At 39.1% G+C, this 24,001-nt stretch overlaps 1 protein-coding gene across 3 annotated transcripts in view; it reads right to left on the reverse strand.

Moving 5' to 3' along the window:
* The window catches only part of LOC136865936 (uncharacterized), a 360,192-nt gene that overhangs the window by 112,124 nt on the left and 224,067 nt on the right, over positions 1 to 24,001 (reverse strand). For 2 of the 3 annotated variants that reach the window (XM_067142489.2, XM_067142490.2), the window contains exons 13-14: positions 14,569 to 14,711; positions 8,095 to 8,322 (exon numbers count right to left, since the gene is read on the reverse strand). In XM_067142489.2, coding sequence (XP_066998590.2) covers positions 8,095 to 8,322; positions 14,569 to 14,711 — 371 coding nt within the window. The remainder of the gene's footprint in view (positions 1 to 8,094; positions 8,323 to 14,568; positions 14,712 to 24,001) is intronic. The other variant, XM_067142491.2, reaches the window with a different exon arrangement.

Consider the following 24,001-nt stretch of genomic DNA (forward strand, 5'->3'; position numbering starts at 1 on the left):
TTTGTTCTCCCTCAATTCTTGTCTGTTGCTAAAAATTAAAGAGCTCTCCTCTATTAATCAATCTTGTATTGCTTGTGTGAATGACAAGAAATTGCAAACCAGAATAGTGCTTAAAGTCCAGGACCTAGAAGATATGAACACATTTTCTTGTCTTAAGTTACTTTGTAGTTTTTTTTAAGTCCATATTTTACTACACACGGAGCAAGTTGACTGCACAGTTCAGGTCAAGGAGCTCCTGCTTTCATTCGGGAGATGGTTTATATTTTGTAATATTTGAAGCCATCTCTTTTCAGTCTCAACTCTGTTAATTTATAACTGTTAGGTTCTTAAGTCTGCCAAAACTAACTTTGACTAGTTTATAAATTTATTTACTCAAAGTTAGTTTTGGCAAACTTAAAAGAGTCTAACAGTTACCAAAAAAAAATTAAAAATGGTTTATATGGTTTCCAGTTTTCACACTACACAAATGCTGGGGTTGTACCTTAATTAAGACTATGGCCATTTCCTTACCAATACTAGCCATTTCCCATACTTGTGTCGCTGAAAACCTTCCATGTGTTAGCACGACGTTATATAACTAGCAAAAAAAAAAAAAGAAAAAGAAAAAAAAAAATCATCTTTCACAGACAGGGACAAGTCTCATGAAGGATGAGTTCAAGGGCCATTCATTATAACACTTTCCAAAAATATATCGTCCAAAACAGAAACTAATTATATGTAGTTTTTTTTTAATCTCATATTATTTATACATATATTCCTTACGTAAAATCCAAGGGACAAGCAAAGGAGGCTTTTCAACTTGAAAATAAGTTTCAAACAGATTGCTCCAAAAATTCCAGGTTTGGATTGCAAGGACTTTTTGACAATGTCCAGTTTAAACGCACAAAAATTCAAATAGAGTAACTCCTCCTCTCCCTCTCTTCTCTTTTTTTAATACTGTTTTTTGCATGACAGCAGTTTGTTTTGCACATGTGCATGACTTTCTTGTTACAAAGGGCACAACAATAACCACATGGAATGCACACCAGAGGTGTTCTGCGTTCCTTTTCTTGTGAAGCTCAAGACTGTTACGCTTGTACAATCTCGTTCTTGGCAGGAGTATTAACTGCGACCAACTGACAATGAAATGGGACAGACACTTGCAACAAACAAGGAAGTTTGCTTTCGAGTCAGCCAACCACACACAGTGCACAGTTTCAGAGGCTCTTGTTGAAGTTACCTGTATATCCTTTTAATGGAGCCCCAGCAAGTCAATACGACAAGTAGCAGCGAGTTACAGTTTTTCCGTTCATCAGTACACAATATTGTTCATAAAATGTTGCGCCCATGGCCATACAAATTGCAGCTTCATTATAAAACCAAACCTGCAGACAAGCCTGATGGAAAGAATCTGCTGAACAATTCTGGCAAAAATTGGTGAAAATTATGCATTCCTCAATGTACTCTATTCCTCAGACAAGGCTACATTCCACACTTACGGCATAGTGAACAAGCACAATTGCCAAATATAGGGAATGGAACCTCTCCACACAGAGCGAGTACAAACATGACTCTCCAAAACAATGTGTGGTGTGCACTGTTAAAGGACAGGTGTGGCGTCATCTTCCGACAACACGATCTGCCATGCTATTATGTGGAAATTATAAAAGATTTCTTGGACTACGAGTTTTCTCGTCATTGGATTGGGAGAGCTGTCCCCCGAAAGCCCAGACATTACACTACCTGATTAAAAAAAGTTATGTTTGTAATATCTGAAGCCATCTTCTGTCAGTTTATACATTTATTACTTAAAATCAGTTTCGGATGACTGAAGACCCTAACAGTTATAAAAATTAAAAAACTATTTTTTCCTATGGGGCTTTGTCAAGAATCAAGTGTACCAAGAACCAGTACTTGATTTACCTAATTTATGGCATTGCATTCAAGCAGCTATTAGCAATGTTACACCTACAATGCTGTACAACACATGGAGGAAAATTCAGTACAAGCTGCACCACTAATGATGTGCATATTGAGATGTATTAGGTACCGATATGTAAAACAAACATTTTGAGCGAATACTTTTAGAAACAAACTTTCGGTAAATATTTTCATTATTTCTCAAGTTATTAAATTTCCTTTCATTACACATGTAAGCCAGCAATACTGTATCTCTCTTATAAAGTCATTAGAAAAATTAAATTTTAGTCAAAAATTAAGTTCTTAAAAGGGAAACCATAATTTAACTTCACCAATTGTGCTTCAAAGGAGGCTAGCAGTGGTGTCTCAACAGTGCACTAGCCAGTATGGAATTCCCCCTGATAAGTCTGTTGGCACAGTGTAGAAGAAACATTACCTGTTTTAGGACAGAGTACAAATGAATATGTTCAGTATTTGTTGACTTCAAGGCTTCTTCACAGGGTTCATTTCTGTTATCACCCCCCACTTCCATTCCTCAAACAGAGTAGTTTCTATCTTGTGATCGGCACTGTTTACACCCATTTCATATTAGAATAAGATGGCAGTGAAAGTAGGGCAATGTGGAGGTGCTTTGATCACTCCGTAAAGATTGCAGGCAGAAAAGGGAAAAACATAACGGTTTACAAAAGACATGTAAGTAATGAAGTGCGAATGGCTACTATAACTGTAAAATTAGGATGTTACATCTGAGTAAAGGATACACTGAGGAACAGTCAATCAAGGTTCCAATGTATAGAATCACTTCTCACCACAATCTTAAAAAGAATAATTATTCGTTCATAAGCTTAAGTAATTTTATATTTTTAAAGACATGCAAACACAAAAGATTTTAGGTTTAAGAACTCCATTTAATGGGAATGTCACTTAACAGGTACAATGCTTGCAACTACACTGCAGTATTCTTACAACAAACCAATAAGAATGCTAGAAGCACCATGACACTCACTACAATAGTAGTTTCCTATCCATGGCTAAGAGGTTACTTTCAATAGAAAACACTAAAAGAACCAGCTAGCAACTAGTAATAACTACAATGCTTCATATACCTTCCGAATGTGCAGGCAAATATTCAGGGTAGTAATGGGAGGAGAGGGCAAGTACTGCAATCAACAGAAAGAAAATTTCACCCGAGTGCTTGGTGTGGGTTCCTGCAATTACATCCCACTTGGAGAACCGGAGACAATGGCTGAATGGCCAAGTACCGTATATACTCGCCTTTAAACCCTCCCTTAATTTTTGGAAGCTGTAAAACAATATTCTTGTGTAATACCAAAGAAGTTTTCTTAACTTTGATCAAAATTGGGTGCGAGTACAAATAGCTATTACACCTCCATCACTTCACGGTCACAGCAAACACTATTCCCCCTCACTCTGAAATGTTCACTGTCAATAATGAGGCATCATCTACACAGTTATTAATGTAATCAGTATACTGTACCCTAATGGGCAGCCTCCTAATTAGGGAGTGTTTATTCGCTGAATAATATATACAGTAAATAACAAAACTTTGAATGCTGTACAGTATTCAAGTTCAAAAGTAATTAACTGATTAACTTGACCTTGGAGTTAACCCCAGTAGCACAGATACAGCAGAGGTAACTACAGAGCATGAACTATGTGTATCAAAATTAGCTCATTAACTCATTGCGGACCATGGACGGCGTAAGACGTTAAAGCTTGCTCCTATGCTGCGGGCCGTGGACGGCGTAAGACGTTTAATGTTCCGCGCGAGGCAATGTTGTTTATATTCGTCATCTATATATTCTTACACCTTAGTCAGCGTTACTGGTTGTAGCAGGAAGTTGTTTGACATTTTTGAGATAAGCCCCGCCTTGATTGGGCTCATGTTTATCTTAGCTGTTTTAGCGGGAATATCTCAGCACTTCCTCGCGTGTCAAGTCGGTACTTGAGATTCCAATGCAGTGCGTGTCGTTCTTACCGAGTGTAGTATAATGGCTTATAAAACAAAGTTCATTACGGAAGAAAACTATCAGATAATGTTCACAATGATGATTCTGGTGATGAACTTATTCCTGAAATAGATTCAGATAGTGAAAGTGAGAGTGACGAAATTCCGATTCCCGAATCCAATAGGCCTATAAAGGAAAGTGAAGTGCATGATACATATCATCCCAGTTATTGTCCACCTGTTCCATCATTTAGAGAGAATTCAGGTGTAAACGTTCAAACAGAAAATGAGCAGGATACCGGTAGTTTGAGTTAGGTGAGTATTTTCCTGAATGACAAATTTTAACAGTATGTGTGTGAGCAGACCAATCTATTCGCGAGTCAAGTGATAGGCGCGGCGCCCCGGCCTTTCACGGAGAATTCGTTCATGCAGTCGTGGAAACCGATTATTCCAAAATCCTGATATAAAATGTACTGGACCGAAGACCCTGTTTTTCATACCCCGATATTTTCTAAAACAATGTTCCGAATACGCTTCCTTCATATTCTTTCCTTTCTTCACTACAGTGACAGTAATCATTATGCCGAAAATACAGATAGGCTGTATAAAATTAGACGTATTTTAGAACCTGTGACGCCAGATATCACACCCTAAATATTCAATAGAGGTTAGCACAAAGTATCATGTTTCTAACATTTATAGTTCAGGAGTAATGGTAAAATTTATTAAACAATGCACGTTAAGAGGGCCGGGCATGAAAATGGCTGGTCCAGGCATTCAAGTGTCCCGCTCAGAAGCAGGTACTGAACGTGTTAATTGCGTAAATAAAAATCAACGTACCTGTATTCTACTCTCCACAGCTATTATCAAAGACATACCTGCAGACAGATCATCTTTGCGATAATTTTTTCTGTAACCACAGCCCATGTCCAAAATATCCACGAGTGCGCCTGTTCTATCTCTTAATGGTACCTCCGAGTCTGGTCGAAGGAACCAGATACCATCTATTCCCCATAAAATCAACAGAGATGATCTTTGAACAATTTATTAATCAAGATGTACAGTGGTTGTAAAAGAGATGTAAACCCACCTGGTATTGCATTCGGAACCATGTTCGCTAAGTAGTTACGAAAACAGTCAAGAAGAGACAGTTTATTTATGAAGTAAAGCTCCAGGGTGTATCACGTACAACTATCAGCCATTCTTTCAGTAAATCAGCTGACATACACTTTTTCATGCATTCGTGACAATGCCAGCAGAAAAATTGCACTTTCCTCTCACAGACAATAAATACTCTGCTGTAGGCTGCCAACATTATGGTACAGCTTAGTTTCTGTGTGTCTACTGTTTTAATTAATGTACTGGAAGCATGCACAGTCAATACTTTGCAGCACATAAAAAAATACTGGACTTTGGCCCACATTTCCAATTTGAGATGGAAGAAAATAATTTTCTCATCTAAGTTTGATGACAATAAGAGAAATTCCATTACTTTGTCCTGTAATAGGTGGTTTTTCTTCACAAATCCAGTCCATGTTCGCCTTAAACTGTACACTTAGGATGCCCTGCCTTTTGCTTTAATGTGTAACATTTCATGTGATACAGCAATGCCCTAATTTCTCAGTTCCAGTACATCAAGTAGCTCTTTCTCAGCTTCGAGATATATTCAGACAATGAAACAATCGGCATTTGAACTTTACTTTCATTATTCTTTTGTCTAAGCTCTCTAACAGTGAATTAATTTAGGTTTTACTCCAAACTCTCTTCCTGCACATACAACTCCATTTTCTTTTTTCCAAAATACAAACACCTTTTAAACGTCATGGTTTAACCAATACCCTTTTTTCCTAATTCACACCAACCTTGTATTGCTACACTGAGAGATTGAATGCTGGTATTTGTTTCTTTATCGCTGGTCCTGACCAGAGGTGGTGGTGGTGATTACCGTTTTAAGAGGAAGTACAACTGGGCAACCATCCTCTCCTGACCAGAGAGGCAGAAGCAGTATGTAATCTGAAGGAATAGTTAATGATCATAGATTTTCTATACACAACATTATTTAAAGAATTCCTGAAATTCACAAAACATGATCTTTAGGTGCAAGGAGTGTCCAACTTCATAGTGCAAGAAGCAAGAAAGATATGTTTCAGAAAATAAGTCCTAAAAATCTTGGTGGAAAAAAATTTCATGAAGAGGGGAAATTATGCAAGTAAATATGGTATCTTTCACTACCATCAACAGACTGATACTGGTAAACTGTATTTTACAGATTAATTCTGATGATGATCTAAAAAAAAATTTATGTCTCACCAACTCAGGTAGGTCTTATGGCAGCAATGGCATTTGTCTGGCCCTTTAACTAAAACATAACTGAACCGAACTGACTTTTATGCCCTTTCCAAATGATTCAAGTAACAATATGTGAATGAATGGGAAAGGGAGTGACTTTTGAAGTTTTTTCCTTTTTTTACATATTTCATTAATATTCTTTGAGTGTGGTATATCACTGATCCAGCTCTTCCACACTGGAAGAATATTGTTTCCTTTCAAAACTTTGCACAGAAACGTTTTCATTATTTTAACTAATATAACAGAATGTTTGTTCAGGGTTACCACCTATAGGATGTAGAAGACCAGGGTTCTTTGTATAATGTACCCCCTTTGAAAATCTGGAGAAACCGTATCAAAATGAATATCAGAAGAAGTTTGCAGGCAACAAATATTGCCTCATACAGAGTATGATGTACACAAAGAATGAATAATGTAAGTTACAGTTTTCAGCCTTTATCATGTGAAAATTAATGGCCACTCCACGAAAGAATGAAATACAATCATCAAGAGCAAAGTTCAATCCAATGAGAACATTGTGTTTTTTGGTCTGAATAAGATGAAACCATAGAGTGGTCTTTGACAAGGTAACACTCACATCAATTTTTGACTATTTTTGTGGCAAATTTCTGCGTTACCTGATGTGCATTTCACACATTTATAAACAGTGGTCAGCTGATTATGAATTAGCATATTTCAAACTCATTTACAATAAAAACATATACAAATGTTCACTGTTTATTTGTGATGTTTTAGATTATTACTATGTATTGCTAAAAATAAAAATTCTCAGATACTCTTCTGTTGTTCATGTTAAAATTTTAAGAGAACATAAATGTTAACACTTTGTATGACTTTCATGGACCTCAGGTTAAGAAACCCTGTAGTAGACCATAAAACCCGTGACTCAAAGCGGAGTGTTTGGCAACAGTAACAAACCTGACTCTCTAAAGCAGCTGGTGGCTTTAGGTAGGTGCTGGTTCCCCCAGAAAATGCTACTGAAACCTAGGATGTAGTCTATTTTCCAGGTTAGGGACACTTCATTGAAACCTGGCAGTTAAGTATAACATGCCTTTGGTTGTGGCAAGCCCACAGAATTAATAGGTCATACGAAGCATTAAACGGATCAGGACAAGGAGAGGGCGAAATGGAGATACAGTAATAATCCACTGCTCGACCCAGAAGCTCCCTGGATAGGAGGAGGAGGAGGAGACATTTTTATGGAATTAAAAGTACTAATCTTCTAACACATAATTATAATCTGAAGTATGTAATTGACAAAAACCAACAATAACAATTTAAAGTCCAGACGAATGTTGCAGGCTTTCATAAAATACACTCAATGTGGTGACGTGTACACTATTGGCAAGGTCAAACTTCCCCCACCACCATTGATAACTTAAGGGAAATGTACTGGGAAAGGGGAAATCAGAAGTTTTATCCTAATAATGTATAATCTACAACCTGAAGGAAACATCTATTGTTACCATTCAGGGATAGAAATGTCAAGTGGGATTGAGATTTCACACCAAAACATGCAAATTAACTATTATATTAATTATCATAAGAAACATTACTGATTCTACAATTTAAAAGGTAGTCACTAATGAATAATACAACTCAAAAGGTAGTCACACTACAGAAAGAACTTAAAATCTGGATTTTGTGCATCCAAGTTCCAACAAACTTTTTCATTATTTTAAAAGCAGGCATCCAAACCTCTGGGTTCTTTCGTCACTGCTTTCTGCTATACTTCTGATTCTGTAGTAAGTAGCCATGGGCTTCAAATGTAAGTATGGTTTGATAAATCCCCCGTCGTGATGGAGGTTTACCACATTATGACTGAAGCATTTTACCATGGTCTTATTACATTTCTCTAAGAGAACATGAACACTCACATCATCCACTGGGTCCATACCCAGGAGCCCAGGGAATCGTCTCTTGCGCACCTTGCGGAGGGTAGGAGGAGTTTCTGGTGGAATCAGTCCTTTGGATACAGCTCGCACAAACTCATGTCGTTTACGCCGTGCTAGTGCAGTGGTCTGGATGATCACGGATCGTGGTGTTCGAAGATATGGACGTGCAACCAGTTCAGACAATTTCTCAGTAACTTCTTCCAACTCATTCTGGGGAAGAAATCATATATGTACATACATTTGAATCTGAACACACAACTGTGGGCTATAATACTTTCCAGACCACACCAAACCTGCTTTTGTTAAGCCATTCTATTTTATTAACATGAACAGGTAGTAATACAAATGACTTATTTCTACAATATTCAATGGCAATTCACATGGTGACCCAAAATGCAAGACATTATGGAATAAAACCTAAAAACACATAATGATTCAATTTCATATAATATTTAATTTTAAATTATACATATCACATCTCTATCTCTACTTCCAACATTCCCTCAGCTCTGGAAGTCAATATTCTCTTATTTGATAAAGCAATAATTTTACAACGTATCAACCCTTTACGTAACACATACTTTGATATTATAAATCCTTGTGCAGATTTGCAATTCCAGACAGATGAAAATAATATTTATTTCTCTCTAAGTTGGGAAAATAATAATTCATCTTAACGGGGAAAAATCAATGATTTATAAGCAGTCGACAAGTGGTTTAGCCATTATGGGCTCAACTGCATTTCGCTGATGAAATTTTAAACTCTGTATTGATGAAAAAATTGGAAAACACAATTGACATGCCATTTTATGTAAAAATTTTAAGCACAAAAATGCCAAAATATGACAAAGTGAAATTAATTCTCTAAAATGCAGAGCACTTTAGAATTATTTAAAATTCCTATTGGATGCTGGACAGAAGGCTTCAATGAAGGAACTGTCTGGTCACTCTGACATTGCACTAATAAATTACTGCAGTTAACAAATGAAATGAAATGGCGTATGGCTTTTAGTGCCGGGAGTGTCCGAGGACATGTTGGGTTTGCCAGGTGCAGGTCTTTGGATTTGATGCCCGTAGGCGACCTGTGCATCGTGATGAGGACGAAATGATGATGAAGACAACACATACACCCGGCCCCTGTGCCAGCGAAATTAACCACTGATGGTTAAAATTCCCGACCCTGCCGGGAATCGAACCCGAGACCCCTGTGACTAAAGGCCAGCACGCTAACCACTTAGATATGGAGCCGGACAGTTAACAAATGACCAAAGGTAACAATAACATTAGACAACATATAATTTACTCTTGGGGGAAACTATAACTGCTTTACAGTATATCCCTCTTTGGTGTCTAAGCGAGAAGATAGCATTATAATTTAGTGAAAGAAAAGTTGTAATTAGTGAACCAGTTAACGAGTACAGGAAATCATTGATGATTTCAATCAACAGTCTGCATTTACAATTAGAATTTGACGTAGTTAGTGTCACTTGTGTCCAAATTACAGTGTAAGTGATATAGAAAAATTTAAAGTATGTAAATTCCTCTGTGCATGTTAACATTGAAAGTGGGACAAAATAAGTTCTCTAATATAATAAAATAAAGCACACCTGACAAAAGTACTCAAGACAACGGCTAAATTGCTTCTAATGTACTGTGTGTGAAGATGGTTGTTAGGCAGGATACAATATGTATAACCAGGCACAAAGAACTGACATGTGGTCTGTGAAACAGTCTACTAGGCAAGGACTGAATTACTACAAAGCCACAGTGTACTGTACATGTCCATCGGTGAAGCATGTCAGGTCCTGAATCTAGAATGTCAAAATATACGCAGCAAGTACTCCAGCTGGCAGCGAGATGTCGAGCTCCCTGTATGACGAACCCTGAATTGAAAATATATATTTCTCTAATAACAGCAAAGAAATAGGAATTTTAATAAAGACTCCTCCTCTTCTTTTTCTTTGTTGAGATTTCTGGACTTTTGCTTCCACTAGGTTCAGTCCCACACATCTTCCTCCTTTTGTCCTTTCTCTCACAAATTCTTGTTGATGTAGTCCAGCCATCTCCTTCTTGGTCTCCCTCATCCTGTGGTGGCCTTGACATTCACAGTGCCAACAATTTTACCTGAATTTATGATTTTGAGCATTGTCTATTACAATATTAGATACTATAATAGTCTGCCTTATCAATATTCACATATGTAACAATAATTTATTATTCACATATTTATTTTATTTTGTTCGTGTTTGTGGGTTACTGTAGTCACGTCCTAGTTCGTGAACCATGGGCAACTGCTGAGTGGCCTAGTAAGTGGTCCTGAGAGTCGGGATACCATTTGCTATGGAATGGGAGTGGGCATCTCGGACATATTCTGAGTCGTGGCCCTCCTTGTGCTCAGGCAGCTGGGACTATACAATTCACCGGTGGTCCATAACCCGTTAGAGGAGAGATCCTCACTTGGACTATGTGCAAGTAGGGTAGCATCCTGCTTCATGTATTTACCAAGCTCAGAACATTTTAAGCAATCCTCGGACCTATGGGAGTAATGGAGTCCCACTCCCATTTGACAGGCGAGGAACTCCTTGGAAACAACTTGGCGAACGAAATGGAATTCGATGGGGAGCTATCAATATTAATGGGGCTTATGGAAGAAAGAAGGTAGAACTGGTTGAGTCAGCAAAGAGGATGCATCTGGATGTGCTAGGAGTAAGTGATATTCGGGTAAGGGGAGATAATGAGGAAGAGATAGGAGATTATAAAGTGTACTCGACGGGTGTTTGAAAGGGAAGGGCAGAGTCTGCAGTAAGGCTCTTTATCAGGAATACCATTGCACGCAACATAGTTTCTGTTAGGCACGTAAATGAGCGAATGATGTGGGTAGATTTGTCAGTTGAAGGAATTAGGACAAGAATTGTGTCCGTGTATTCACCATGTGAGGGTGCAGATGAGGATGAAGTTGACAAGTTTTATGAAGCATTGAGTGACATCGTGGTCAGGGTCAACACCAAGGATAGAGTAGTGCTAATGGGCGATTTTAATGCGAGAGTTGGGAATAGAACTGAAAGATATGAAAGGGTGATTGGTAAATGTGGAGAAGATATGGAAGCTAATGGGAATGGGAAGCATTTGCTGGACTTCTGTGCTAGTATGGGTTTAGCTGTTACAAATACATTCTTCAAGCATAAGGCTATTCACCACTACACATGGGAGGCTAGGGGTACCAGATTCATAATAGACTATATCTTAACAAACTTTGAATTCAGGAAATCTGTTAGGAATGTATGATTTTTCCGGGGATTTTTCGATGATACAGACCACTATCTGATCTGTAGTGAGCTAAGTATCTCTAGGCCTAGGGTAGAGAAAGTGAAATCTGTCTGCAAACGAATAAGGGTAGAAAATCTCCAGGACGAGGAAATTGGAAGTACATGGATATGATTAGTGAGAAGTTTCGAACAGTAGACAGTAGGCAGGTTCAGGATATAGAAAGTGAATGGGTGGCATACAGGGATGCTGTAGTAGAAACAGCAAGGGAATGCCTAGGAACAACTGTGTGTAAAGATGGGAAAAGGCGAACATCATGGTGGAATGATGAAGTGAGAGCAGCCTGTAAACGTAAAAAGAAGGCTTATCAGAAATGGCTCCAAACAAGGGCCGAGGCAGACAGGGATTTGTACATAGATGAAAGAAACAGAGCGAAATAAGTAGTTGTTGAATCCAAAAAGAAGTCATGGGAAGATTTTGGTAATAACCTGGAAAGGCTAGGTCAAGCAGCAGGGAAACCTTTCTGGACAGTAATAAAGAATCTTAGGAAGGGAGGGAAAAAGGAAATGAACAGTGTTTTGAGTAATTCAGGTGAACTCGTAATAGATCCCAGGGAATCACTGGAAAGGTGGAGGGAATATTTTGAACATCTTCTCAATGTAAAAGGAAATCATCCTGGTGGTGTTGCGAACAGCCAAGCCCATGGGGAGGAGGAAAATGATGTTTGTGAAATTATGCTTGAGGAAGTGGAAAGGATGGTAAGAAAACTCCATTGTCATAAGGCAGCAGGAATAGATGAAATTAGACCTGAAATGGTGAAGTATGGTGGGAAGGCAGGGATGAAATGGCTTCATAGAGTAGTAAAATTAGCATGGAGTGTTGGTAAGGTACCTTCAGATTAGACAAAAGCAGTAATTGCACCTATCTATAAGCAAGGGAACAGGAAGGATTGCAACAATTATCGAGGTATCTCATTGATTAGTATACCAGGCAAAGTATATACTGGCATCTTGGAAGGGAGGGTGCGATCAATCGTTGAGAGGAAGTTGGATGAAAACCAGTGTGGTTTCAGACCACAGAGAGGCTGTCAGGATCAGATTTTCAGTATGCGCCAGGTAACTGAAAAATGCTACGAGAGGAATAGGCAGTTGTGTTTATGTTTCGTAGATCTAGAGAAAGCATACGACAGGGTACCGAGGGAAAAGATGTTCACTATACTAGGGGACTATGGAATTAAAGGTAGATTATTAAAATCAATCAAAGGCATTTATGTTGACAATTGGGCTACAGTGAGAATTGATGGTAGAATGAGTTCTTGGTTCAGGGTACTTACAGGGGTTAGCCAAGTCTGTAATCTTTCACCTCTGCTGTTCATAGTTTACCTGGATCATCTGCTGAAAGGTATAAAATGGCAGGGAGGGATTCAGTTAGGTGGAAATGTAGTAAGCAGTTTGGCCTATGCTGACGACTTGGTCTTAATGGCAGACTGTGCCGAAAGCCTGCAGTCTAATATCTTGGAACTTGAAAATAGGTGCAATGAGTATGGTATGAAAATTAGCCTCTCGAAGACTAAATTGATGTCAGTAGGTAAGAAATTCAACAGAATTGAATGTCAGATTGGTGATACAAAGCTAGAACAGGTCGATAATTTCAAGTATTTAGGTTGTGTGTTCTCCCAGGATGGTAATATAGTAAGTGAGATTGATTCAAGGTGTAGTAAAGCTAATGCAGTGAGCTCGTAGTTGCGATCAGCAGTATTCTGTAAGAAGGAAGTCAGCTCCCAGACGAAACTATCTTTACATCAGTCTGTTTTCAGACCAACATTGCTTTATGGGAGTTAAAGCTGGGTGGACTCAGGATATCTTATTCATAAGTTAGAAGTAACAGACATGAAAGTAGCAAGAATGATTGCTGGTACAAACAGGTGGGAACAATGGCAGGAGGGTATTCGGAATGAGGAGATAAAGGCTAATTTATGAATGAACTCGATGGATGAAGCTGTATGCATAAACCGGCTTCGGTGGTGGGGTCATGTGAGGCGAATGGAGGAGGATAGGTTACCTAGGAGAATAATGGACTCTGCTATTTAGGGTAAGAGAAGTAGAGGTAGACCAAGACGACGGCGGTTAGACTCGGTTTGTAACGATTTTAAAGATAAGAGGTATGGAACTAAATGAGGCCACAACACTAGTTGCAAATCGAGGATTGTGGCGACGTTTAGTAAATTCTCAGAGGCTTGCAGACTGAACGCTGAAAGGCATAACAGTCTATAATGATAATGTAATGTAATGTTTATAACACTTTTACCTCCATAGCCACCATACCTTCTCATCAAACGACTACACTACTGCAGTCCAACTCTTCCAAAACTTTTTGGAAATATCTACCACCTTATTACTCACACATATCCTCTTGTTTCTGACTTTTCCATCCTGGTAAAACACCACACATCCATCTCAGCATTTTCTTTTCTGACACTTCCAGCCTCTTCTCCTCACTCCCTGAATTACCCATGCCTCTGACTTACAGACCTTCCCCTTCAATTTAACATCTATCCTATCGCAAAGTACTCCCAGAATCTTTCTCCAGTTCATCCTACCAGCATTTATCCTGAAGGTGATTTCTGAGTTCAAGCTGCCATTTTTAGTCATGATGGGTCCTATGTACTTGAAGGTTTTAAGACTTTCACCTTCCATGACGAGCAGCCCTCCCTCATCACAAAATATAACATTTTCTGCATTTTCCCTGCTAACCTGCAGTATTCTCTCTTCCACTTTTGTAGTTTATGCTGTACTCCCTCTCTACTGGTGCTCCAGAGCATTATGTCATGAACCATGGGGAATGTTCTTTAATGGTCTCAGGTAGCACATACATCATTAGGTCAAAGATATAAGGGCAACCCAGCAGTTACACTCAATCATCTGATCAACTGAATACTGGACCTTATTCTAGTCCTAGCTCCATCATTCACATACTGAACAACGTGAACATACTTTCCTGTCATACCCTTTTCCCTTCATGCATCTCCAAAGAATTGTAATACAAACACAGTGAATAATAATAACATGACTTGTCAATGAAGACTGTTTTCAAAACTGGAAATACATTAAATAGTTATGTTTCCTTAAATCAAGATTACAATGAAAAAGAAACTAATAATCAAACAACGAATAAAACTTTATACTACAGTACCTGCATGAACTCGAAAATAGTTTTATTGTACCCATTATCTTCCAGGTAATACCCGTACACATAGGATCCGCACAGGACTCTGCGTGCCTTCAATAACTCACGAACTCCATCTTCAACAAATTTGGTTCCCTTCTCAGCTGATTCTGCAACCAAAAGTACAATGAAACACCGATTTAAAAGTGATCATTTCATCCCAACATTTACTGCAATTTACTGCATCATCTCCCAGGAAAAAAACGCATTAGGCAAAGGTTGGTTTATCAAATATTGCACTGTTGTTACGAATCAATATAAAATGAACTTCACATAGAAGCAATTTTGAATTTACAGTGATAAGTCTCATAAGAATTCCTTGCAGATGACCATTAGTTGCTTTTCCTCCAGATGTCAACATGAAAAGATTTCATTTACGACTTACGATAGCCAAGTCAAGTTCTCCATGAGGAAGACATTTTCCAATTAGGTCAACTCCAACCATATTGTCTGTTCGTGTGCTTTTTTATCATGCAAAGTGTTACTGGGAACTGAACACATTTAAAATGAAATAACACTGCCACATTTTTTTAACACACTGAACATGGTGCCAAAGTATTGCTCGAGCTCCTTTATTTACTGCCATGTATGATTTTCTTAACTACCATATTTACTTGTGTTAGACCCCCCCCCCTGGATTTTCGAGACAAAAAAAATCTCGCATACAAGACCCCCCAGCATAATTCATCAGAGAAGAAGCTTCCAAGCGAGTACAAGTCTCATTGCAGCTCTGATGACATCGCACAAATAGGTGAATAGTTTTGTCCGTACGACCCACGCAATGAAAACATGCACTGAAGTTATGCGGTACATCTGTGTTTCATAGTTAAGAAATGTCCGCCTCCGTAGCATAGACCTACTGCAGCTCTGATGACATCGCACAAATAGGTGAATAGTTTCATATCCAACCCGTGCATTGCAAACATCCATCAGTCTTGCTATGTGTCTGTGTTTTGTAGTTAAAAATGTCCGGCAGTGTAATGGTTAGCATAATTAGGTGACGTTCACGGGAGTCTGAGTTCGATTCCCGGTACCATACTATCAGAGATTTACAAATGGCAGGAAGGTTGATATGCGGTAAAAATGGAAATACCAATATAGTTGGTCTGTTATGGGACATTATAAATTTTCCAGCTAACTCATTCCTGGTTGCCAGCGTTTCGCCCCAGTGTGCTAAGTTGGGCTCATCAGTTGGTAAATAGCACACTTACCAAGACGCGTGGCTAGTGCATACCGTGGAGGCCAATACATGGTACATGTAACTCCCCTCCACTGCGGCGTGTCTAAAAAGAGCTGCACCACCTTGGGATGAAGAAACGAGTTTATTTTTGTTAAGAAATATTCACAGCTGTTGCTATTAATATAGCAGGTGAGATCATTAAAGTGATTGCTTAATATCTCGTAACTCAGGCCAATATCGGTATTGTTTTGAGAGAAGCAAGTTTAAAACGTGATAAAAACTATCCAATCACAACAATTGTTTTACTTACCAACATACCTAACAAATAATAATAATAATAATTATTATTATTATTATTATTATTATTATTATTATTATTATTATTATTATTATTATTATTATTATTATTATTATTATTATTATTTTATGTCCCCACTTTTAATGATTTTCGGAGATGCCAAACAAAACATTACAGGTATGCGTTAATAAAAAAGAGAGACAACGAATGTATAAAATTAAACATTATGATAAAACGCATTACCGCCACACCTGCAGATATTCATAAATGCGGCAAACTTTCCTGTTATTTATACTTTCCGCTGTGGAACTTTTCGCACTATCCAGGCAGATAGCATACCTAACCTAAACAATGTGGTCTCTCTTATCCCATTTACAGCTGTTTAGCATTTACAGAACAAGCATGAAATATACTTAAAAATAAGAGCCTGGCTTTCAACAGGCGCAGTTATCAAAAGAATGCTTCCAGTCACAATGTATTACATGCGGAAATACAACTCGTAACATACGCTAGTTATCAGCTGGTGGTTTGGTACGCTTTCTACAGCACGACTTTATTCGTACAGCAGTAGCAGTGATTTGGGTGGGAGGAGGGGGGGAAGTTGTCCCTCCCCACTTTGTGGAGAAAACATTCCATTTTTATTCCGTTTTAGCCGGCTGAAATGAATTATAGGAATTATTAAATCAAGCCCTATTGTCTTATCAGGTAATTCTTTCTTAATCCGTTTACCCTCCAGGGTTGTTTTTTCTTCCCCCCTCAGACTCAACGAGGCATCCCACCTCTACCGCCTCAAGGGCAGTGTCCTGGAATGTGAGACTGGGTCAGGCAGGATACAACTGGGATAGACGACCAGTACCTAGCCGAGGCGGCCTCACCTACTATGCTGAACAGGGGCCTTGTGGGGGGATGGGAATAATGGATGATGATGATGATGATGATGATGATGATGCTTGTTGTTTAAAGGGGACTAACATCTAGGTCATCAGCCCCTAATGGTACAAAATGAGACGAAATGTAATGACAATTTCAAAGTGCAAAATCCTCCACTGACCCGAATGCAAAACGTGAGGACGAAGAATGAATGGATGGATATGAATTTAAAACAATCAGTGGATCTAACCCGCAATACCCCACATTCCCAGAAACTAGCATTAAACAATGGTATTACTGATCAAGGGATTGCTTCTAAAGCACAATACTGAAACGATGATGCTCTTAGTCTGAAGGGTTCCAAAATCCAGGTCATCGGCCCCTCATAATAGAACTTAGCGCTAGGAAAGTAGAACCATGGTATTTGTCATGTTGCAGTACTAATCAAAAGTGGCGTAGGCTCGCGGTATTCCACACATAATGGTACTACTCACAGGTAATGTAATGCGCACAGGTAACACAGACCTATGGTGCTTCTCACATTGCGGCACCATTTACAGGCAACGCAAAGCTACGGTGTTCCTCACATAAGTGTACTAACCACAGGGACTCATACTATCCCGTGGTGTTCCTCACAAAGTGAGTACTAATCATAGCCAAGCAGACCCATGTTGTCGCTCAATATAGTGGTACTAATCACAGGGACTGTAAAACCCAGCTGGAAGCACACACTATCACTACTGATCACAACCCTATTGTGTACCTAACATGGTGGTACTACGCGCAAGTAAAAACGACCCATGGTGTTCCCTGCGTAATGGTACAAATTACAAGTAGTCTTCGTGGTTCTCATTTGATCATCCCCTGGCTGCCCATTTTAGTCGCATCCTACGACAAGCAGGTGATACCGTGGGTGTATTCTTTGTCTGCATCCCCCACCCACAGGGGGTTGTGTGTTTGGTCCGCGAGAGCTATTTTATTTTGCTCAAGTCTGCCGGCAAGCCGGTTAGGACCCCCCCCCCCACTATCCAGCACCTGGGACGCGCCACGTGGGAGTATCACCTCTCTCCCTGCTACGCCAGCGTAGAAGGTTCATGATGGGAATATTGGAAGAGATAGACAAAGAAGAGGGAAGGAAGCGGTTGTGGCCTTAAGTTAGGTACCATCCCGGCATTTGCCTGGAGGAGAAGTGGGAGACCACGGAAAACCACTTTGAGGATGGCAGAGGTGGGAATCGAAAGCCCCTCCACCCAGTTGACTTCCCCAGGCTGAGTGGACCCATTCCAGTCCTTGTACCACATTTGAAATTTTGCGGGCCTCCGGGTGTGGCAGCTAATCACGCTAACCACTACACCACTGAGGCAGACATCAGCTTATTATTTCCTTTATTTTCTCTAATTACTAACAAAAGTACTAGCAGAAGTACACGCAAAAATTGTTCGTCGCGGCTAATCGATCTGTATAGCGCCACAGCAAGTAGTGGGCACTTAGCATGTACTGTGAGGAAGAGAAGCTGGGATATATTTTTTATCAAGGTCATGGACACTGAGGTACAATTCACCCGCTTGCCGTGAGCAGTCGTCAGTCTCTTCAATGTATGTTAGTTAATTATTAAATTATTTTTAATTGTATAATCATGCCGTACTTCTATTTAATTGTAATACATGTGTAATACTGTTCCTTTGGTGGAAGTTTTATTGTATAGTAGTGGATCATAATCTCAGAAAACCAAGTTAAGTTGGCAAACTGTCAACCTTTACCTTTCTGTCGAAATTCGCTCAGAGAGCATAATAAAAACTTACCGTTTTGTAGCTTTATTTTCTTTCAGTTTTGATGTATGCCTCCCCCCCCCCCCCCCCAAGCTGTATCCCACAAACCCAGGTTTTTTTTTTTTTTTTTTGGTCTTTACATTGTTTTGCCCCCCACTTCTAATTTCCAATCACCGCTACTGTCGGAAGGAGTGGCCTCAACTACACATACACCATTTAATATTCAAAACTTCATATTTGGTCCGTATTGAAAGGAGACTAACATACTATAAACAAGAGTACAAATGATCCACCTTATATCAATACAAAATATGTTGCTAATACAAGATTACAACATTTTTATTAGGGGCCGTTTTTTATGTCTTTGGGCACATCATCAGCCACAATAGGTCAAATGAACAAAGATATATTATAATGCAAATATAGACCATTAGTAATAAAATGACATTAATTGGATGTAATATACGTGATAGTATTTAAAAGTCATTCCTACAAAATTTACAAGTTAGGGACTTGATGGTCGAATAATAAAATAGAAGTGAAAAAATATTAACAAATGGTTTAAAAAGTCTTTGTCACTGTGTAATGCCTAAAAGTCTTGAGCATGGCTAATGGTCTATATTTGTATTAATATATCTGTCTGTCTGTTAGGTCATCAGCCCAGAGGCTGGTTGGATCCTCAAATAGCATCACCAAATGCTATGCAGTTATAGGGAAACCACAAAAACCAATGGCAGTACCAAAATGAGGCATACTAGGCAAGATGAGGAGTGAGGTGGTTTGCCATTGCTTTCCTCACTGGGCCAGACAGTGCTATTGTAGCACAACTAACCGTATGAGCAACACCTTTCATGACACTCAGACACACCCATACCCCAGCAGCTTCCATATTGTCACAGCCATGGATGAGACTGGGACTTCAGTGGAAGCTACACTTTGCTCTGGCCTGTGCCAAGAGATGGATGCAAAAGTACTCTAACCATCAAGAAATGACAGCAGGCAGCATTAATATATATTGCACCCGACAGGGGCATGACCCAAGGACCTCTGGTTAATACTGGTCTTTGAAATTACAGACGCAATGATCTTTGAGGGAATAAAACCAAAACTAATTAATATCCATATCATTTAGACAGGTAAAAGGAGCCTTTTAAATTTATTCTACAGGATTTCATTACTTGCGATCTATTGCGCAATATCTTCCTTTGTGTAGCGGGAACCCGCAGCAGAAGTCAAGCCCACCTAGACTCGGGCGGGACTGCAATCGGGGATTCACCACGACGTAACTCGAGAGAAGACATCCCTTCCCACAACTAGTAGAATGAGGGGAAGCAAACTTTTTCGAAACGAAATATGGGAACCATCACTAATTCAGACCAGCCAACTTAATTATCTACGATATAAAAATTAATGAAATCCAAATTCTGGAGTCCTCTCCCGATTTAAAAGAGATGACTGGGACATTTATTTAGAGTGTCTAATGTCCACTCACTCGATAACTTTCAGATGAAGAAAGAATACTGTGATGTTTCTGTGTGGAAAAGTACTGGGGGGCCATCTGTTTAGTGTCATCACATCTCCTTGACATGGGAGTTCACCCTCGTGTGGAAGGGGAAGCTGGACAGACTTTAATTAATTACAGGAGATCCTACGAAGAATAATCGTACGGATATGTCTCAATCACATCAGGTGAATACTGGTCACCTGACAGCCGTACTATTTGACCTTTAGTGGACCGAGAATAGGCTGTATGCAGATTTAGAGAAGGGGAAATTGCCTCCTTGTAAAAAGCACTGCCGAGAGGGAAGCGCGTCATTCGGGACTCTCAGCTTACCGAGGGCGGAGCTATGTTTAGTTAAGCTCCCAATTGATCCATTGTTTGAGTGACTTTAAACTTAAATTTCAAGTGAACTAGTGTAATTCATATAAAGATTGCATAGATTTGGTGTACAAGACGCCAGTAATTAAACTTTAAAAGAAACTGTGACGTGTTGCGAACTTTCAGCGTGAATCGTAATATTATCATCATTATTACTATGGCACTACTGTGTCGAGTAGTATCAAAGGTAGAGTGGCTGAGAGGTACACGGAATCCGATATTGAACCGCAGATTACGAGGTAATATCTGAAATCGTGACTGGACGTTCACGTTGAACGCAACTAAAAAGATTTTGAAATAAATAGTGACGTGTTGTGTGCCTAGGTCTCACACCAAATTACAGATCATATCTGGCTCTTTCACCGCGTCCAGCAACGTTCACTCAGTTGGAAGCTGTCACGGTTTCTGCAGAAGGTGTTCGATATGCCGACCAGTCACGCCTTGCATTAGCTCCCCCTCCTATGAGCATGCCCTCTCCTCAGGATACTAAAACCGCCCTTTCACCTGCTTCCAACTCGTGTAATCCTCGTTCATGTTTCAATTGTGGCTCCTCTGCTCATCTCAAGCGGGACTGTCCTAAGGGTGGGGCCTTACGCAACGCAAAACCTGCCTTGGGTAGAGGCTCTGCCACCAATACTTCTTGCTGTAACTGTGGGTCAACTAGGCACCAATGTCTTAGAGTACAAAATTGAAGTCACAGACAGCATACCTGTTTGTACTCCTCCGTATCGCCTGTCACCTCCCAAAATGAAAGCCCTTAAAGCTATTATTGACCAAATGCTCGCTGACGGAGTGATACACCCTTCTAAATCAGCCTATTCTTCTCCCATGTTTTTGGTCCCTAAACCGCAAGGAAATTTGTGTGGGGCGATGCCCAACGTGAAGCCTTTTGAGACTTGAAATGCGCCTTATGTAACGCTCCTGTCCTTCAGACTCGTGCATCTTCCACAGGCATATCCGGTGATCTCCTTCAGGAATTTCAAGAGGACCTCGTCCTATTTCTTATGCTTCTCGTGCCCTGAATCCTGCTGAACAAAACTATTCCATTTATGAGTTGGAAGCCTTAGCTGTTGTCTTCTCTTTAGAACGGTTCCAGGGTGTCCACCAAATCCGGATTTTGAAATTCCCTGACATTTCCCTGTTTTCCAGACATAAAAACAATTTTTTCCATGACACACAATGACAAAAAAATTAAATTATAATAGGTTTCCAGGTATGGCCGCAATATTAAAATACATTTTAAAACCTTAACATGCAAAAAATAAATGAGTAATTAATGTACATATTAAATTTCAAAACTTGCAAGTTTAATTTAGTCCAATTTAATTCACTTTAAGATTTTAAAAAGTTATTACCATTACTGTTTCAGTGAAGAAATTTCTTCATCTATAGCGAGCAACGACTGTCGAGCTTCTGCCATCACCCTCCGCATCTTTTCTTCTAATTCTTTCAGCAACAAAGTGGCCTTTCTCTTATTTTTTTTTGCAAAGAATCTTCTGCTTCCAATGCTTCACGTTTCTCCTTTAGATACAGGGCATGAGCATTCCTTGCAGCATGGAGCATGTTCTTATTAATGGAGACCTTTTCAATTCCACCAAGGTTTGAGATAGCATCATATACTCTTCTTTGTGCTACAAGGGATTCTTGTAGCATGTTCTCTACAATAATTTCTTTATTCAGAGAAAAACCACGTTCAAGTGAAGCATTTCCATGAAACAATATTAGTATCATTTTGAGAAATGAAGCTAACTTTTCTGTGTTCAAATTTACTGTTGACAAGACAGTACGGTTACTTTGAGAAAGCCAAGCCACTAGAGAGGACACCACCTACTGCACACCATTAGAACTTCATCGACGGTTTCCACTAGATTAATACAATTTACTATACATCTGTCTTCGACCTAACACAGCTTCTCATCTTTTTATATGCGGCTCTTCCGACCCCTCTATAATAAGGCAAAACACCAGCCAACATTATGAAACAATAATGAAGAAAGGGACCGCTAGATTGAGAAGATATTGAGAATGCTGTTCTTTCTAAAGCCTTAAATTTCATGGTGTTTTTTCCTCCTTATCACAGGCTTTTCGCCTGCAGGTTAATTCAGGCTTGGTTTCTCTCAAAATGTTTGCTCCCGCTCTCCTCCTGTCCAATTTGATGTGATGGGTTTCCACTAAGATGATTTTAACAGGATTTCAAACTGTTTTGTGATTTTTATAAACCAATAATTTGTAAACTATGAGGTCCACAACCTCACCATGTGCTACTATTTTCCATCTACATCATTTGTTTTCTCATTCCCTTGTTTCTTAGGTTAACGCAGTTTTTAGTATCAATTATTATTTCAAATTAACACCTGTTTCACTGAATTTTGTCACAAGTTGTTTTTTGCTCTGCATATTGATGTAAATATTGTATATTTGTGCTAATTTTGTTTCCGTATAGGCTCTCTTTTGTTTGTTTTTTCATTTGCGCTTTCATTATGTTTTTTAGCATTTTTTCAACTCATTATGTAAATTATTCCAACCCCCCTAATTTTTTTCACTGAAGATGGCTCAAACGAGCCGAAACATGTCTGATCTTGTTTACTCCGTCTAATGACGGAATATATGATGTATTGATTAGGAGGATACTTTCATTTTTTGCCATTGTAAAGACAGTACGGAGCCAAAAGTGATCTAATCTCTCGTTTTTAGAAGACAAAGAATTCATTACTTCTTTGAAAGTATCATTCTCACACACAGAAGTGAACTCCCTTTGTATATGATCAGCTTCATTACCCGAGATCCATTTGTTTTCAACAAAGACATTTAAAGCTACCCTTAGCCGTTTGCTGCTTAGAGGTTGCTTGGCTACACTTGGATCAAAACAAGAAATTCCTTTAGTCAGTTTATATGCCAGTGGTGACCATTCCAGTATCTTCTTGCACAAAGCTACCATTCCTCTTAGACAATCTGTGCGAAACACTAATATATCTCTATCGTTTAATCCAGGAGTGCCACGAAGTGCTGCTCTAGCATCATAACCTATGTCAATTTTAGATGCAGGCAGAAGATTTTCTTTACTGTCTAAATTAATTTTGAGGACATTTCCTGAAGACTGCAGTGACTCAGACTTAACAAACCTTGTCATGACATTTTTCATTGTTGCAATGAGAGATTCATACAAGTGGTGCAAATGGAAGATCTGTCTGAAACTGTTTTAGGAATGGTTCCAAATCTCCAACAAGAGATAATAAAAATGACAACTTGGCCTTAAGTAGCTGATCTTTAACTGAAGTTTATACTATTTTGAAGCTGTTACAGTTTGGGATTTTCTTGTCTGTGTTTGTTCCTTCCACATATTTGTCAACATTAGGTAGAATATCTATAGCACGTTCAATGACTTTCGAATTTTCAAGCCATCT

This window comes from Anabrus simplex, chromosome 3, assembly GCF_040414725.1.
Source record: "Anabrus simplex isolate iqAnaSimp1 chromosome 3, ASM4041472v1, whole genome shotgun sequence".
NCBI lineage: Eukaryota > Metazoa > Arthropoda > Insecta > Orthoptera > Tettigoniidae > Anabrus > Anabrus simplex.